General features: G+C 42.0%; 1 protein-coding gene across 1 annotated transcript in view; it reads right to left on the bottom strand.

Annotated features, from left to right (window-relative positions):
* LOC118117942 (collagen alpha-1(XI) chain) overlaps positions 1 to 17,622 on the bottom strand; it is a 77,185-nt gene extending 59,563 nt beyond the window's left edge. Inside the window, exons 1-4 of the mRNA XM_035170633.2 lie at positions 17,260 to 17,622; positions 11,406 to 11,570; positions 8,402 to 8,615; positions 7,191 to 7,353 (exon numbers count right to left, since the gene is read on the bottom strand). Coding sequence (XP_035026524.2) covers positions 7,191 to 7,353; positions 8,402 to 8,615; positions 11,406 to 11,570; positions 17,260 to 17,374 — 657 coding nt within the window. The 5' untranslated portion in view covers positions 17,375 to 17,622. The remainder of the gene's footprint in view (positions 1 to 7,190; positions 7,354 to 8,401; positions 8,616 to 11,405; positions 11,571 to 17,259) is intronic.
* Positions 17,623 to 18,145: the final 523 nt, after the last annotated feature.

Here is an 18,145-nt window from a genome sequence, read left to right as displayed (position 1 = left end):
CTTATCAATGACTTGCAGATCTCCCTTCTCACAAGAAAACCCATTCATTATAGATTTAAGTCTTGTCACAGTATACCCCATGTGGAGTTCCTCTACCATACACTAGTCTGTGAGGTTTCATGAGGAATAGCATCTCTTCAGTTTGCAGAATCTTGGGTGTAAAGGTCTCATTATAGAAGAAGGCGATAATAATACACGTTTCAAACGGTACTACCCACAATCCAAACATTTCAAACCTTGTCTGTTTCAGGTTTGCAGCTGTAGGAAGTTCTCCTATAAGAGTTGCAAGAAGTAGTAAAATAATAACTAGAGAAAAACCTTTTATTCATAGTTTCTCTGTCTCTATTCTGAATCCACCTCCGCAGCCCCTTCATTAAAATAAGTGGGCAGCATGTGAGCAATGCGAAGTGAGGCCAACGAGATCCGACTGCGGTTGCACTGGGCAGCTTCCAGGTGTGAATGTGTGTAACCGAGCGTGGAGGAGGGCGTTTCGGCGAAAAAGAGAATCTGCTTATTGAGGGGAAAAATATCCTGCTCACCAAAGTTCAGCCTGCACCTTGTGAACCTCTACCACAATGAAGAGAAACTACAATGACAGAAGTTTAGGACAAATGGATCCAACCTTAAAGCCAAAGAACAGAGAAGGGCCATTCAAAACAAAGACTTGCTTCATTTGGCAAAATGTCTGGTTCCTTCTTCCTGTGTCCATTTGTTTGGTCGTTGGTTTGTTTGTTTACTTGTTTGAAGGCAAGATTATGCATTTTCTATGGTTTCCACAAAACTGGGTCAAAGAAGATCCTATTAATCTTTGGTGAGGATCCAGATTAGGGGACAGATCAATTTTCTTCATCATTTTCTTTAACAATGAATTCTCGATGAAAAAAAAATCTGGCATTTTTAGGGAACTTTGAATTTGATTGAATTCAAAGGGGCTATTGGGCCTTGGTGGAGGTGTGTGTTGTTTGTATGTGTGTTCAATGATAAAATAAAGTGTATAAAACAACATAGTATTCATTGAAACAAGAAAACATGCAGGGGGGTCCAAACACGTCATACAAGGCTTGTCAAGAGACCACACACACACTTCTCCCATTTATAAAACCAGTCAGAGATTCAATCACTCCCATACTCCCCACTTGACTCCTCCCCCCTCTCCCCCTCTCCTTCCACTCTCTGTGTCTTCCTCGTCTGCATCTCTGTGCTTTTGTTGATGTTATTGTCTGGAAGGCACAGCGCATCTCTCTGGCATCTGCAGAGATTCCTCCTCAGAATTCCAGCAGTGATCTACAGCAATGCCCTGGCTCTGCCTCGGGAGCTGGCACCGACACTGTGGAATAAATCATCTGTCTACGCTGCACTACAATGAATTCATTAATGGGTCTGTGTACAACGTGCATGTGTGTGTGTGTTTATACGGCACGCCTCGACACATGTTAACCTTCATCTCAAACTGTAGCGACAACTGTTTGATGGGACAAAGTACAAGGAAGGTTTAATGAGACTGAAGAAAAGGAAGGACACTGGAATCATCCTTCCATCGACATTCCACCCCTGGGCAAACCAATTCAAGAGTTTGTTAAAGGCCGCCAGACAAGATAAATACAAAAGTACTTAGTTATAAACACACCACATGTTTTTCACTTGTGTTAATGTTTCACATCTGATTGTAAATGATCCAAAACACGAACACACACACACACACACACACACTACTGATTTTCCCTGCATGGGCTTGGTGATCTTGACTTTTGCTGAGCAGAGTATATCTCTCCCAAATCACACCCCACACCTACGAGGACCACTTAAGGAAAATAACTGGCAGATGGACGATCACCGAATAGTCGGTGGTGTTGGAAAACTTGAGCAGCCTTTGAAATGTGTCCTTGTCAGTGCACTGTTATAGCAGGATGTCAAGATCCAGCATCAGCATGCTACTCAGAGAGATGGAGGACAGTGATGAGGCAGGTTGCTGACCCCCGATCATGAGCACACAAAGATTTGGGCTCAAAGATTTAGACACAACTTTGATTAAATGCAGATAGCTCCTGCTGGCGCCGGATCAGAGATGGGAGGAAGCACAAGGGTTTTCTCATCCTGCATTTGTTGGACTAATTTAGAGACATAAACAAAATGAAGTCTGTGTTTGTCTCCACAAAATTAAGGCCATGCTGGATTTACAAACTTTATCAACATCAGAGTGTCGATTTCTGGATGGATACAAACCTTGGTCTTCGTATTTTCAGGGCCTGCAGACATATTGCCGTGATTTAAGCTTCATTCTGCAAGAGTTCAAAAAACCCCACCCACTCTCCTACTTCAAGCACGGTTCTTATGTGGTCCCCTAACTATCCAGAAACTGCATTTCTGTGACTGATAGTAATGCTGGGATGAAGTGCTGCCTATGGGAGGTTTAAAAATGCAGGAACACTTTTGCATTTGGTGCAAATAACAAGTCATATCTGCACAACCCTGAAGATATTTCAATATCTGTGCTTTTTCCAAAGAAGTGAAATGTAAAAATCAAGAGAAAAGCTGAAGCTCTCAATCTAACCACAAATACAAAACTATTTGTACAGTATGAGTTTAATGTCAGAATTTTACAGCTGCTATTACTTTCACTTGGATGTGGCCAATGTCTCTTATTTCAATCTGGCCACAGCTGGAGCATTAATCAGTGATTTGGAAAACTGAAAAATCGTCCAACTTCCTCAATATCAAGATCTACGGATGTCCCATCGCTGTAAATCAAACATGGTTGGGTTTTCAACACGGTATTTGACAATTACTTGCTGACATTTTACTTAGCAGAGTAATTGATAATGTTTTCTAAAGCCTAGAGAACAATGTGTGAGTGCATGGTCAAATGGTGGAAAGGTTTTTGTCTGTGGCCAGGTGCAATAAGTCCCTGCCTGCAGGAGCAGTTGGGGGATATCAATGCGCCCAGGACACACTTGGAAATCTGCCCAAAGCGTTTGCAAATGCATACATGCAGAGGTGGAAGGAAAGAAAACCCCCAATATTTTCACGAATTATAAGTTTGCCTCATCAATATCTTTTTCATAGACAGCTTTACTAAAGACAAAACATTAATATAAATTGACAACGATGTTTCAGGGCTTGAAAAGTGACTCCACAAGCTCTAACCAGATGGTTTTTGAAACTGTAATTTCACTAATAAAAGTAAACGAGTATATTAATCAGGATTTTTTTGTCAGAGACCTCACTGTGAACTGCTTTCATTTCAAAAACCTTCTTTCAAGAAAAAGAAAAAAGAAGTAATAAAAGATTTAATGGTGTCACTTCACCTTTCTTGGGACACTGAACCTCCCCCGCCCCATCAGCCAGATGTGGCCGGCTCAGAGGCCTCGCAGACCGCGCCTGTTCACATCAGCTATTTTACACATGTTGCTCCACCACAGGTTTCTGAACATTGTAAAAAAAACTTAAATTTTCTTTTGTAACCATAACTTTACTTCTGTATTTCCCTTATTTGATGGCACATGCCCACCTCTGCACAAGCTTGACACGTGTGCTGCTTTTCCAAACACTGGGAGGGGAACACATCTTGAAAGAACAAATAGACAGATGGAATTTCAAAACTGTACAAGGACAACAATTAACCAAGAAGCAGGGAAGAGGAAAAATGTATAATACTCTCCAGATTTCTCCCAGCATTTTTGATCAAATGCAGCCTTTGTGGTCAGTGCAGGGATAAGGTTTCTCTTCAAGCACTGGGGGCATACAAATGTCTTGCACCCTTCAAATATTAAAACATTTTGCTTGCCAGTAGCTCACAAAACTGTTGAACTGTTTGAATCATCTGCTTGTTTGTCCACCCGCCCTGTCTTTACTTCTCTCTCTCTCTCCATCTGCTCTTTTCCTTGCTTTGCTCTTTTCCTATCGCAAAAGTTTTTAAGAAGCACCTTGGGTCCATTACTTCCAGGTCGGGCTGATACCATTTAGTGGGTCACAGCACATGGGACAAGGAGGTCAGGCACAGGTACAGCGTTGCAAAGTATCACATACGCTCCTTACACACACACTCAAATAATGACTATATTACTATTACACCAGCAGAAAACATTTAGTGACGGTACTGATGAGAAACAGTCAGAGCCTTTCTCTTCTTGCCAACCCAACTATAAACAATGATTCACTTTAAGGCTGAGAGCCCATCAGAGCCGTGTTAGATCCATCTGCCAGCGACTCGTCCTGCTGGAGGGACAGCAGTTTGGAACGATCCACCATGGAGTAATGACAGTCGTATAAACAAACCGGCTTGGCCCATTTCTCCCATGTCTGTCACACAGACAGACACACACCTGCACTTTTATGCATGCATGCATGTATTGTACATTATAGCACCCACATAAACACACATGTTGACATTCGGAGCAAACAAAGGATCCCACTCAGTCTTGAAAATGAATTTGCATAAAAATGAGACGAGGAGATGATTTTACTTCAAATATCTTGTGGCTTTTATTACAAGGAAGAAAAGCGAGGAAAGGGGGAAAAGGCATTTGGAGGCCTGGTCAGTGACCATATCTTTTAAACAGCTGTGCAATCTGAGCCAAGACTCAGCACACACTGATCATTCTTTCCCCTAGACTTCACTCTTGTGCTCCCAAGCTTTGACACCTGCTTATGCAATCTACTCCACTAAGGTAGCCATGTGCTCACAGCAGTGCTAATGGTGAAAAGGCACAACCATCTTCAGTAATTAAACCAAGAAGATGCTCAATTTATGAAGCTAACTTTATCTGTAAGGTCCCAGAAAGATGATCATAATTGTAAATCCGATTATAGGCAAGCAGCAGGGAATGTCCTGGTTTAAGTTAACAAAGTTAAAACAGTTTAAAGTTAAGTTTGGTTATGAAATGGGTTGGGTAAGATTTGGTTGTGGCCAAGAGTGAAAATCGGGAAAAGACTTTGGCCTCTTCCAGTGACTAAACCAGGACCCCAAACATCATGTCCAGAGAATATTAAGAACATACGTGTTTGTCCTCTGGGTATTTTGAATAACCACATTTCACAATAATCTAATAACCTGCACCAATGTAATGGCAAAAGGGAGATTTTAACCAGACAATGTTGTTGGACAAAGGTCGGGATTCAACAAAATCATTGGAATCTATCCTATACTCAAGGTGTCTTGTTGTCCACTATCTGAACCTCCAGTGCACAATCCTGAGATTTATAGAGTCAAAATTTGAAATATATACATTCCACACCTTGTACCTTGGAGGAACTAATCTTAAAAACCTAATAGCAGACATGTTTCAGATTTTGACATGTTTATCTGATAAGATAATTAGTTGGGCAATGGCCCAGAAGTTTCCATAGCCACTGAGACGTATTGATTGCAGTGCACCTGCAGCAGCTTTAGAACGAATGCCAAAGTAGAAATCCCCGGAGAAAACTCCAAACCAAACACATGGATAACATCTATTTTACAAACCGTTTTTTTTATGTACGCGAATATTCAATAATTACCCAAATTCAGTGAAGCCAGTCAGATTGTTTCCCCCTGTCCACAGTTTGCCTTGAAGTAGCCAGTTTGAAATCAGCCAATCCAAGATTATTAAACGTGAAGCGGAAATAATTAGCGTTTGAGATAAGCCTTTCTCGCTGGGTCACGACAGCATTGCTATGGTGTGATACACTGATTAAAACCACCTTGCAACGTGCACAAAGCCTCAACTCCTGGAACCAAAGGGAACCAGTTTCTTCTCTTCTCCAGTTTTTAAGATGAGAACAAAACAAACACCATTTAGTGTAATATGTGTCCAAAAAAAGAGCGAATGACTTGTCTCAAATTTAAGGGAATGTGTTGGGCGACTTTTATCCACTCAACTCTTATTTACACTAATTACAATCTCCACTCTAATCACTGAGGCTTTCACTCTTACAGTGTTTATCTCTGTTAGTGTTGTACTACTTGTGCTTTGGCAGGAGCAAATTTCCAATGCGACGTCATCATATTGACTCGTCTGCTTGTCCATATGTTGAACCACGACATGAAGCGATGTGATCTCCTTAACGAAAAGCAGATCACTCTCAGACGATCAGTGAAGAAGAGCGGCCCCGTGTTTTCAAGTGGCTCCTCTGGCAAGTCATCTCTAACCTGGAGGCAAACAATTTGCGAGCCGTTCTACTTAGCATTCCGCACGCAGACTTCAAAGGCAGGCTATTGTCTTCGGAGCTAGCATTCAGCTCACATTTTCCACTCTACCAGTGCTAAACCTGGCAAACCCGGGCCACCGTTTCATAATCTCCATCTCAGTAACTATACACTAAGCTGGGAATTCTTATTCTTACTTCAGTTATTAAGGGAAATATGAAGAAAACCCTTATCTTACAAATAGTACTAGTCTACAGTCATTGTTGTATTAAGTCAAACCAGTGTAAAGAGGAAAAAAATAAATAAAAAGCGTTGGACGGCACAATGTGCTTTGGACGGCACAATGTGCAAAGAGCCTTTCCACAGACATTGCCCAAGGCTCTTACCAAGTACACAAAGCCAATATTGTTGTTCTGGCCAATAAAACTCTATATTTACTGTATGCACACGCTAATGAAAGACAAATAAATTGTCAGCCTTAAAACATGTGGATTTAAAGTATTAGAGACTAAAATTGTTCCTTTTTTTCACATTAGTCAATAACATTCATTGGAAGTCGGATTCCCAGTATGCTTTCAATTATATCTGCACTCAACCAGACCAGAGAAAGTTGCCTGTGAGCCTTCAGAACTCTGCCAAAACATAATCACTTCAATCTAGTGGTGAATGCCTGCATTAAATTTGTGAAAGACACTGCTGTGTGAAAGACGGAGAAATCTTGAAGCCATCTACTCTCACAGATTTCAGTGTCAGGGGTGAAAAGTACTTTATCTTCCCCAGAATATGTGCAAAAACGGATGCAATAAGCACAACAGTGACTATGCAACATTTTGGAAAATAGGCTGTATTTGCTGTATTGCCCAGAAGTTTCAAAGTCTCCTTGTCCCAGGTCTGAACTTAATGCATAACCAAGAGAGTGGTATCCATCCTCTCGTCTAATTCTCCACAAGAAAAGCAAATACGGGAATTTCCCCAAAACAAGTCAAACCTTCCTTTTAAACAAAGTCCCACCATAACCAACACAGTGCAGCTAGCTTGATCCAGGGGTGAAATATGTCGGTCTTACCTCAAAGACCTCCTCATCCAGGATTCTGGTGCCGAAGACAGTAATGCCCTCTGTGTTGATGACGGCCTGGTCACTTCTGCCAAGGGGCCTGGTCACCTTCTTCTTACAGTCCACAATGATGGTGACGCTCTTCTTCTCCACGCTGATAGCGACACGATGCCATCTGTGCAGCGCGAGAACAACACTTAGGACAAATGCTCTCACACTTTGTATTCTCTCAAGACAATAGCCTCAGTCATTGAGATTTTAACACTGATCTTTTGGTTAAGCTCCGGCACAGGGGCCATCACAGACAGGATTTGATTGTTTTGGTCTGACGAGTCAGAGTCATGCTAGCCGTTTCTTCCTGCTCATTGTTTCTCCTTCTCTTCAGTCTTTAACCGGCTGCTGGTTATATAACTCTGGGCACAAGAGCAAGTAAGTGTATTGTCCAAAAAATGTCTGGCTATTTACTTAAATACTCAAAGGTTCCACATGTTTGAGTATGTAAGGAAATGTACTTACACTAAATGATACAGTGCTGCAGAGAGACTAATGCTATTTGACAAATCCCTGGTTTGGGTATTGGTTGTGTGGGGACAGGTCTTTGGAAATTTTAAGCACATTTCAACTGCGTCAACATTTCTTAACTGCCCACTACTGAAAGCTACAGATTTTGGAAAATTGTAAGTGCATGTAATGATTGTACTGCGGATTTAGAAGGTTTTTTTCACCCCCTATAATTCAGACAGACAACCACACATGGGATCATTTCACCGAATTTCTGTGAGCATATGTGCAAATGATCGATGGCAACTTCTAACAGTTATTTGTTTGAGCACGTTTGGACGGCGATTTGTGAAAATCCTGCCCATTACTTTGTATACAACTGCTAATAGGCACTCAGCAATTTATTTACAATGCTATTAACGCCTGATTTGTTCCATGTGGTATTAATGACTGAACAAATATGATGACAATAAATCCTTTATAAAACAGTTTTTGAGGGCCTGAGAAAATACGATAGGCAGATTGGTTTGGTTTAGCGTACAACATAACCTATAAATCTCGATAAACTGCTCAAGATGAGCCTCAAAACCGTGCTGCTTTGTTTTTGAGCCAATTAAGCAAGCTTCACAGCAAACTCGAGATTTGAAATTCCCCTCTTAACAACCTTGATTCATCTGGTTACACAGACCACCCCCCCTCTCTCTTGAGAACCCGTCACTTACTTTCCATCAGCGAGGTTGATGGAGCGGAAGAGGGGGTACTCCTCTGGGGCAGGCTTGCCATGCTGGTCCTCGTACAGGAAGACGGGGGCACGGCCCACCTCCACGCCGAGCTGCTGGATGCCTTGCTTGTTGTACACGGACAGCAGGAAGGACTGGAGGCCCGCCTTGGGTTTGATGGTAAACAGGATGGAGAAATCTTCTGGGAAAACTCCCCCTGATAGTGGAACAAGCAGCAGGCATATAGGTTGGTATGTTGGCAAAGACCAACAGATATGCAGTTAAAAATGTTTGGGTTAGTGCACATTTTTGCCAGAGGTTTTACAGCGTCGCTCAGCATCTGATTCATACAGTTACACACATGGGAACGTCCCAGTATAACCACAGTATTTCTAATTACATTCAATTAAACAGCCCTTGTGGGGACGTTGGGTCAGGATGTTGCAGATAATTGGCCGACATCCTTCTTTAAGTTGAGGAAATGAAAGAAAACACTTATTCTCTCTGAGAGTTGGATGAGAAAATAGATATCACTCTAAAAGAGCGACTGCCAGCATCTGAGCGTAGTCTAACAATCCCGATCTTTTGTTGTTTGGAGAGAGACCTGCAAGTTATTTACCCCCGTTCCCAGGCTTTGTGTTAGGATAAGCTAACCTGCGACTGGTGGTAGCTCCATATTTAGCACAAAGATGCGCGAGTGGTATTGCTCTTTACATCTAACTCTAAGATGAATTTGCAACTTTCCCATAATGTCAAACTAAAAACATATTTCTACCCCTTGTGTCCTTCAACTACACAGATTATGAAGCAATGCATCCTTGAAAGTGGAGCTCTGTGTTTTTAAAAATCTCTGTTTAATGTATAGGAGCCAAATCTGGGGACTGTATGTTCATGCAGACTCCATTTTACCATCTGGGCTTTGTTCCACATCAATCTTCTACTGACGATTATTAGTAATGACTGAAGTGAATAATGTTAAAGTTTATTAACCCTCTGACTTTTTCTCCTCACATTAAACCCAAACGTCTAGACTGGACCTGGAGCAGTGGTTATTAGGGAAGCTGGGAGAGACCATGGCGTTCACTGAAAGGGAATCAACAGTGGTGATGTCGCCGCTTTAATTTTACAAATACTGCCAAACAAATGTCATATTTTAATCCTGATAAAATAAAAGTCAAATAATACTGAGGACATTTTGACACTTGACACCTCCAACGCCTCTCAAGCACAATTATATTCCTCAAATTTACGTAACTGAACGTCTCTAAGGTGTGCTTCCAGTCTAAGCCGAAAACAAAGAGACCCATGTTTTCATTCCTTAAAACTATTTAGCATTTTCTTTTTACTGTTTACAATCCAGCCAAATTCAAAAAGACTAACACGTTCTGCGCAGACTGGGGAAATGCATTTAACAGCACTCAGTTTTAAATACATCAACTCTCTTGCCAAGTCAGTGTTGAGCAACTTATCAGCGGGGGTCTCTTTCTACATTTCAACCTGGTAATAAAGAACGAAAAGGTCTCCTAGGGATGTGAGCGTTATTGTTATATAGTATTATGGATGGTGTTCATGTTTAAATACAGCGTGTTTCGTAACTGAGTTGGATGCATATGGAAAGCAGTAAACTGGCAAATACCAAATGTACATCTGTGAGGGGTTCACTGGTTTTCTACAGCCAGGGACGTTCACACTGGACGAGATGATGGGAAGCAGTGAATACACCAGAGCGTAAGGAGGTAGCTAATCTAATGGGTACACAGTCAAGCAGAGTGGACTCTTTCCTAAAAAAATTAATATGCCATTATTTTATCACTTTGAGTCAGGCAATGTGCATTCAATTTAAAAAAACCCTGCTAGATTTGATTGCCCCACCAAAATACGCCATACCCAAGGCTGCCAGCAATCAAACGTGAGGACAGACGTTTTATTGACAAGATCACTCCGCGAAGAATCAAAGGAAATGCTCCTCTCTTTGATTTGCTGTAATAAACTGTGGGTTTCCCCCAAAAAAAATATCTAGTAACAAAACTCCGGTGTTACTCTCCTTGAGTCATATGTTTACATGACATTTCATACGCCGCATGTGCTGCGTGACTCTAATGCCCTCTGGGCTTTTGGAGCCAAGTGAAACGCCACTGCACACATGGGCGTCCGCTGGAAAATAACTGCTGAACGTCTGCACTGCATTTTAGAAAACGCAGGTGCTCGGAGCAAAGGGGCTTCATTAAAAGTTATTGATTGCCTCATTGTGGAATAGATATAATGTGTCTTTAAGATGTTTTTGGTTTGTCGATAAATGGAACAAGATGGTCAAACGAAAACATTCCTTACACTTTCATATAAACAATTGTTTTTTTTGAGCAGGCATAAAATTTTTAACGATGCACATGGTGTGGCTGTGGGGCGGCACTGTGAGTCGGGGGGGAGATGAGTTCACCACTTTGGTTTAGACTGAAATAACTCTGCCACCACTGGTTGGTTCACCATGAGGTTTCGTACAGTGATTAATGTTCCTCTCAAGATGAATTACTAATAACGTCTGTGACCCTAACCCTTCCAACAAATACCTTCAATAATATATTTTTGGTAGCCTCAGCCTTATTTTTTATCCTAATTAGCAACTGATAATTAAGCTATTGTGAGAATGTTACTGCTGCTAACATGTCGGAGTCTCAGAGCTGCTAGCATCGGCTCTCAGTGAAATTATGTCAGTGTAAAAGGGGCTTCGGCTGAGTTTTAACCCAAAAAATGCCTCTCATCATACTCAAATAGATTTCAGATGGCTAACTATCTCCTGAACAGCAGTAAGGAAGAAAAATGCTGCACTCAACAACATTAGAACTTCAGTGTCTTTTTTATATATTTGGTATTTAGTGTAAAGCATAATAGACCCAGATGAGCTGGTAAATGCTTTCTGAGCTCCTCCCTCTACTGTCCGGAGCTGCCTGGTTTCCGGTTCAGTGTAAACGCTGGAGAACTGTGTGAGTTGAGCAAAGTGAGGAGTTACCTGGGAAGAGCTGCTTGGTTGGAGCGCTGATCTGGGCCTGTTTTCCCACTCGGTAAGCCACGTCGGGTTTGGATCCTCTGCGGGCCGTGCAGAAGCCTGTTGTTTTACGAACTCCTTCAGGAGAGCTGTGGAAGTCCAGCTCCTTCAGTACGTCCACGGGCTCGGCTGCGGAGGCAGAGCAAAGAATTGATTAAAATACTTCAATCATACCTGGGCAGTACATGTACACAGTAATGGGTTGTTTGGGAACTTTGTCCAAACAAGCTGCTGAGTGCTGAGTCGAATGTTTCCCCTGCACAGACTTTATATGGGCGGTGCAACTCAAAAAGCTTTTGTTATCACAAAGAGAAAAACAATTTTAGGCATTTTAATTTTGATATTTTTTGAAACAGCAGCTTTGTTTGAGCTTTGAAGTACGAGGTCGCTTTCAAGTGCAGTTGTTTAATTTGGAAACTAACCGGTTTAATTGCTGGAGAGAAGTCTGCAAATATCTCAAAGTATATTCTGATACTATTTGAATTTTAATAGTTTTATGTGAAATACAAGTTTGCACAGGAATGTGTAAGATTATTTGAGAAAAAGGCTTTTTCATAACAATGTGTTACGAGTGTGTATGTTGTAAATGCTGCATGTAATTTTTTACTCTAATTCCAGCTGTTGACAGAAAAACTAATCGGACCTGGCATTTTGATGATAAGTCAACACTCACATCATTACACACGTTGCCTGTTCGGGGACTGTCGGCCAAATCTGTCAGCTCAACCAGAGGTTTGTTTATGAGCTACCTTGGCAGAGGAGCAGTAAAAATGTTAGGAACCATTCAGACTGCATAATTGCCCCCCCCCCTCCCCCCTCCTCACCTCCATTGTTACTCCCACAGCATCTATGGGATGATAAAACCCATTGCTGCTGATCACTGGGTCTTTGGGCCAAGGAGAACACCAAGGAGCTTTACACGCTTCTTAGTACTACTCCACTCTTTTCCTTCAATGGACCTGGAACTACTGAGCTTTGCAGCCATTAACACAGTTTCTCACTTCATCTCTCTCCTGCAAATTGTCTAAATCTGCCTTCATTCCTGAGAGTTTTAGGTTTTTACTCTCAGCATCTTTCTCCCAACCCCCTTGTGTAAATGGTTTTTGCTCTTAAATTCAAATCCCCACTTCCCCGAGGCACATCATCAGTTATAGTGTGATTATGTAGAATTTAAGAAGTCCAGCAGGGTGTGTTTTAAGGCTTGCATATAAGCAGGGGTATTGACGTATATAGCACAGCGTCATTTGTGATTTAATGCACATCTGCCTGAGGCTGCATGGGCTTAAACATATGCAATAAGAGTTGGTCTTTGATTCAAGGTCATTGCGGGCGTGGTGGTGGGGAGAATAGTAAATGTACGTATTTTATTCTGCCTTTTGGTCTGTGACTGGGACAGTGTGGCTCTTAAATTATCACTTCACTGAAGTAATTCATTAATTATACAATGCACAATGCATAAAGTATTGCAACACAATCTGACTGCATTGAGTTAAAAAGTGTTTCAAGCCCAATAACAACACATCAGCCAATGACTATTTACAAGTATGTGATCTATGTGAGTGTAAAACCTCAAACCTTTTATACAAAAACAAGAATAGAGAAAATATACGGAGACAATAAAGTTTCCAATTGAAGTTAGACAGCATTGTCAGACCAAATAGGACGAAAGCAACAAAATCAGTGAGCAATGATTCATATTATTGCTTAGACTTATAAACTTTGCTTTTGTGTGGAAAGAGTAATTGTAAAGGATCTATACTGTAGTTTAGGCTTAGTTCTGTAAGTTGCTTTGGGTAAAAATATCTACCAACTAAGGTAAAGTATATGTAAATGTTCCATAGTGCCTGCTCCCTTGTAATTTGATGACATTCACCACATGTAATAACAGCTCTGTTCTCTTCAGTAGTAAGTATTGACCTGATGAAAATTCTGATCTACAAACTGGCCAGAAACTTCTTTTTAAGAGAGGACATTAAAATCCAACAGAGGTGCAGAGACGTCCAACGTATAAAACAAAGTGACTAACAATGTAACCCGATAGCTACTTGTTAAACTGTTACACACACACACACCGCAGTGTCCAGCTCAGCTGTGTCCAGACATTACATTACGGATTTGATTTTTTTTCAGTGAGTCAAGAGGCAGGATGTATCCTCTTCAAAGGCTCAGCCATGATAAACAACCACTGCTTAAAATACCAATGGGATGATAAGGCCTTAAAGAAATGGCAGATAACAGGCTTAATGGGAAATCTCCCTCTGAAATAAAAATAAAAAACTGGATTCATGTGCTTGATACCGGCAAGAAAACATTGTGGGAAAATGATTCACAGGGATCAGACTGCAGCTTTACTTGAAGTCCACGATGCAGGAAACGTCATCAGCATGATAATACTCCATTAAACGGCATGAACCGGGAAGAACAGTTGGTCAGGAGATAATAGACGAACCAGGACAGCGTGTACTGGTGGTGAGAAAAGTGTTCACAAGAATTTCATGTAAAGTAATGGTGCTATAAAATGTTTTCCCATCAATGGAAGGACCATATGTTCCTCATCTCCACGTAAAAAGTAGACCCCAGACAGTTAAGTCCATACATTCATCACACTTTTCTGTAGTTCTCTCTTCTCTAAACATTTCCACATCACCCTAAAGTGAAAGAAAATAATTTGATGGTAAAAGTATATGTTTGTTTGTGTTTTCCATTTTTTTTTCTAAGTCACGTGAAGTCCTGAAATGCTGATTTTGCGGTTCCTGTTCTCTTATAGTGAGGGGGGGGGGGATCTGATGGGTGGAGCTACAAGCCCACATGCTGAACCCATTATAGCTCTGGCACCACTCCCCACTCCCCCTAACTAAACATACATGAGACTAAACCGAGAAGGCCCCATCCCTGTAGCTACCTCTCCTGTGTCCAGAAGAATAACAGCTTCAGCGGTGAATCCAACTCGCTTGATTTCAGCACATGCTCAGGGTTTGTTTTTTGGAGGTTTTTTTTTTTTTGCCTCTATAGTTTTTGGAAGTTGTGCAGATCTGCTCTTTAAGTGACGGGAAAGGACTCAAGTCGTTTGTGCTGGGGCGAGTCCAAAACCACCCGATGCCACAGTCGAGCATCAAGCCGGGAGATCGTTTGATTTCTATTAAATTCAGTCCTGTAGTAACTTTGGGAGAAGTTAAGTTTAAAAACAAAAAGTTGTTTTAGAAAGAAGAAAGTGGATTTTTAACAGACGCAGGGTTCACTTTGTCCTGCAGACAGGCAGACTGACTATTGACTGGCGCACACAGACAGAATAAAAGGCAAATGCCAAGTTTTAAAACCTCACAACAAATGTCTCATAAAAAGAAAAATAGTCCGTGGCTCTTCTGAATATTGTCCCAAGTACAGAGCTACTGGTTCTTGAAAGGGAAAAGAGAGAGAAAAAGAAAGAAAGCTTGGATGAAGGTCTCTTTGTGAGTTTCAGAATGTCTTTCTGCATTACTGCATACCTCAAGGCCTCATATATTCCAGATGTGCTGAATTGGCCTGGACCGACCCCCCTCCCCCTCCCCCAACACACTCACACACACACACCTGCCCACCCCGCACCCCAGCTCTTCAACCCCTCTCCTTCCACAGCCATCGCTTCACAGAAGCCCTGAAAAACAGGCAATATCCCAAAACCATTAAAGACCCCAAATGAGTAGGCAGCGCTCTTTAAAAAGTTTCTCAGTCTCGCAGGAGTTTGAGCCAGTTTGTACACATCCTGAAAAATATATATAAACTCCCATCCCTCCACCCTCCAAACGATTATAAACCATATTCTAATCATATGGATGAAAACCACAAGAGAGAGAGAAGACGGCGCTCTCGTGCTGAAGGTACCGACGCAGACGCAGACTCTCAGTCACAGTCGTGTCTGAGGGGGTAATTTGTCAGTCTCTCTGATTTTTAATGACACATCTCCCTGGCTGCTGTCGGGGACTTGTGATCTACTATCTGCCGTGTTAACAAGCTTCTAACATGACAAAGGACAGTGATTTCCCCCGGAGGCACTGAAACACGTAGCGGCACGAGAAAAAAAACTCTGTTAAAGTAATTAAAGCAATTTCAGCCCTTGCACATTAAAATTACCATTTTCAGCTGTATACAGGCTAAATTTCCAGCTCTTCCCCTCCCGTCTCATAACTCACCAGAGACGCACAGTTTGATGTTAAGGTTTGAACTCGTGATTAACGTTTAAATCTGTGACACTCTTGACTTAATGTCTCTGTGGCTCTGTGGCTCTGTGGCTCTGTGGTCGCAGCAGCAGCAGCAGCATCTCGGGACGTCGTGACGGTCCTTCTCTTTTTTTTGTGTCACTGCCATCTACAGAGAGTTGGCAGCATAGGCAGCAATTAAAGTGCACTGGAAGGCCTGTAAATGTTTTCTAGCACATCATGCAATTATGGTTAGCTTAAATATCAGTCAGAGTGAGGAGAGATGGGCAATGGGGAAGCCATGCCACTGTGGTATTTGCTTTAATGATCTTTTCATCTTTGGGGGAGCTCGGAGCAATCTGCAGGCCGCTGAGTGGTTTCTAGAAGTATCACAGGGGTTAAAAATCAATAGGTGATGGTGGTGAAAGTGGGGTGGGGCCTCAGAGAGGGATGACCAAGTATTATATGACACACTGATTTAAATTTTGTTTAAAAACTTAATTTCTGTCAGTATTGGGGCTTTAATAAAAGAAAAAGTTCAAACAGTTATGATGTTGCACAACTTTGACTCACTGAATTATCCTGGATAAAGTCACATTATACTGGGTGGACGCATCAATGACTTCACAGACAAAGGAAATATAAGAGAAGAGGTTAATGTGACCCACATATGTCCTTTAAAGCCGAGAAAATACTTCAGATTTTTTTTTTTCCTTTTTCCATCGACGCCCCTTCTTGGACTCAGTGGGAGCCCAGATAATGTGGAAAGATGGAGATCCCTCAGGCCAAAATATGAATTTCACTCGCAGACTTCTTCCATGATATACGGTGCCCAGTGAAATTAACCACAAAACCCTTGTATTTTTTTTTATTTTTTCAGCTACAATGTGCTGCTGATATCAGTCAGACAAACCACAAGCTTGTCAGACAAAAGTAAGAAGCCACATTTTGTTCTCATTGTTGTTTTGGAAAAAAATGTGTGAGCTTCTTGCTGGGAAATCTGAATAGTTTCCAATATTAACCTCCTGCAAAGTGATGAGTGGAATGAAAATACACAAGGAATGTTTTTTTTTACTGTGATGATCTCAGCTTCTGAAACTACACAAGCATTTTTGACCACCAGTGAGATCCATCATCGCTTACTCATCACTTAGACGCACACTTTTTCCAGTCCTTCCAGTAGCTGACCACACCTGGAAGACAGACTTCACCTACTTAGACACCCAGAGGAATTTAAGACACAATCACATCTGCTTTGGCTGCGTGGACTAATAAATAAATAAATCGTAAAAGTTCAATCAAGTCCAGATTAATTGTGACACATTGACACAATTTTAAAAGTTCAAAAGACTTTAAAATTTACTCGCAACTTGGATGTGGGTGTAGTCACGTGATTTGGGCTCAATTTGGTGCCAATCCCTGTTAAACTTTAACAAACCAATCATTGCAATTGCCTGGTTTATTAAACAGTGTGTTGGATGTGGTGAATAAGGTCTTAAAGCATTTGGGAAGGTGTTTAACGGGAGTTAAGGTGGGTTTGATTCCACTAACACCTTGGGGCTGTGCGCCAGGCTGTGCGCCCCTGTGCGCCCCTGGATGCCCTGGAGTTGGCAAAGTGTCGGAGAGGCGCTGCGTCTTCTTACCTGCTCTGACTTCGGCCGCTTGTAGAAGTAAAATTAATGTAACCAAAGCGGTCAGCGTTGAATCCAATAGCGACCGTTTCGTTTTCCACCTGGTGGTCCATCTTTGCATCTCCATGGTGAGCGCCCGCGTCTGTGCTGAGAACGGGCGACTTTTTAAATGGAGTGAGAAACGCTGTCCCTTCCACAAGTCCACAAAGAAGAAGAAAAAAAGTGTGTGGCTACTCTACAGCTCCATGTGTGAGGGAATACCGCCCGGGCCCTTCAGATCCGCTCCCCCTCAGCCCAGCTCTCGCACTGATGGTGAAGGGCTCTCCTGAAAAAAAGCGCAACAAGCCACTCCGCCGCCTGAGCGTTGCGCACCGTCAGGAGCAAACACGAGCACGAAACCCAGTGGAAGATACCGACACTGGAAAATCCTCCGCTCATCAAATCACCGGCCGGGAAAGTTGCCTCGGGGACCCGCCCCCCCTCCCTCCCCTGATGTTTGGCACGAGGTCTGAGCAGCATCAGTTGCAGCATCACTCCATCCCGGGGAAACCTAATTACAGGACACAGTGCAGTATCCCAGACAGATACTAGAAACAATCCTAGAAGAACTCCTGGATCAAGCCAAGAAGTGAGATTCAGAGGAACAGAGCTCGATACATGGAGGAAATTGCAAACATCTCAATTTTAGCCACAAAGAAATAAGCTCAGATCAGATCCGACAGGAGATGCAAACTACATTTACTTCATTACTGTACATTTGTTCATGCATCTTTACTTGAGTAGCTTGTATTGGACTTGCTTGTTTCTACAGAAGACGTTTCACATCTCATCCAAAAGGCGTCTTTAGGTCTAACTGACTCAAGGTTCAGGTCTTTAACCTCTATGGGTATCAATATAT

The sequence above is a fragment of the Hippoglossus stenolepis genome, chromosome 11 (assembly GCF_022539355.2).
Source record: "Hippoglossus stenolepis isolate QCI-W04-F060 chromosome 11, HSTE1.2, whole genome shotgun sequence".
In the NCBI taxonomy this organism is placed as follows: Eukaryota; Metazoa; Chordata; class Actinopteri; order Pleuronectiformes; family Pleuronectidae; genus Hippoglossus; species Hippoglossus stenolepis.
The sequence above is the reverse complement of the archived record's forward strand: the minus strand, read 5'-3'. Positions and strand labels throughout refer to the sequence as shown.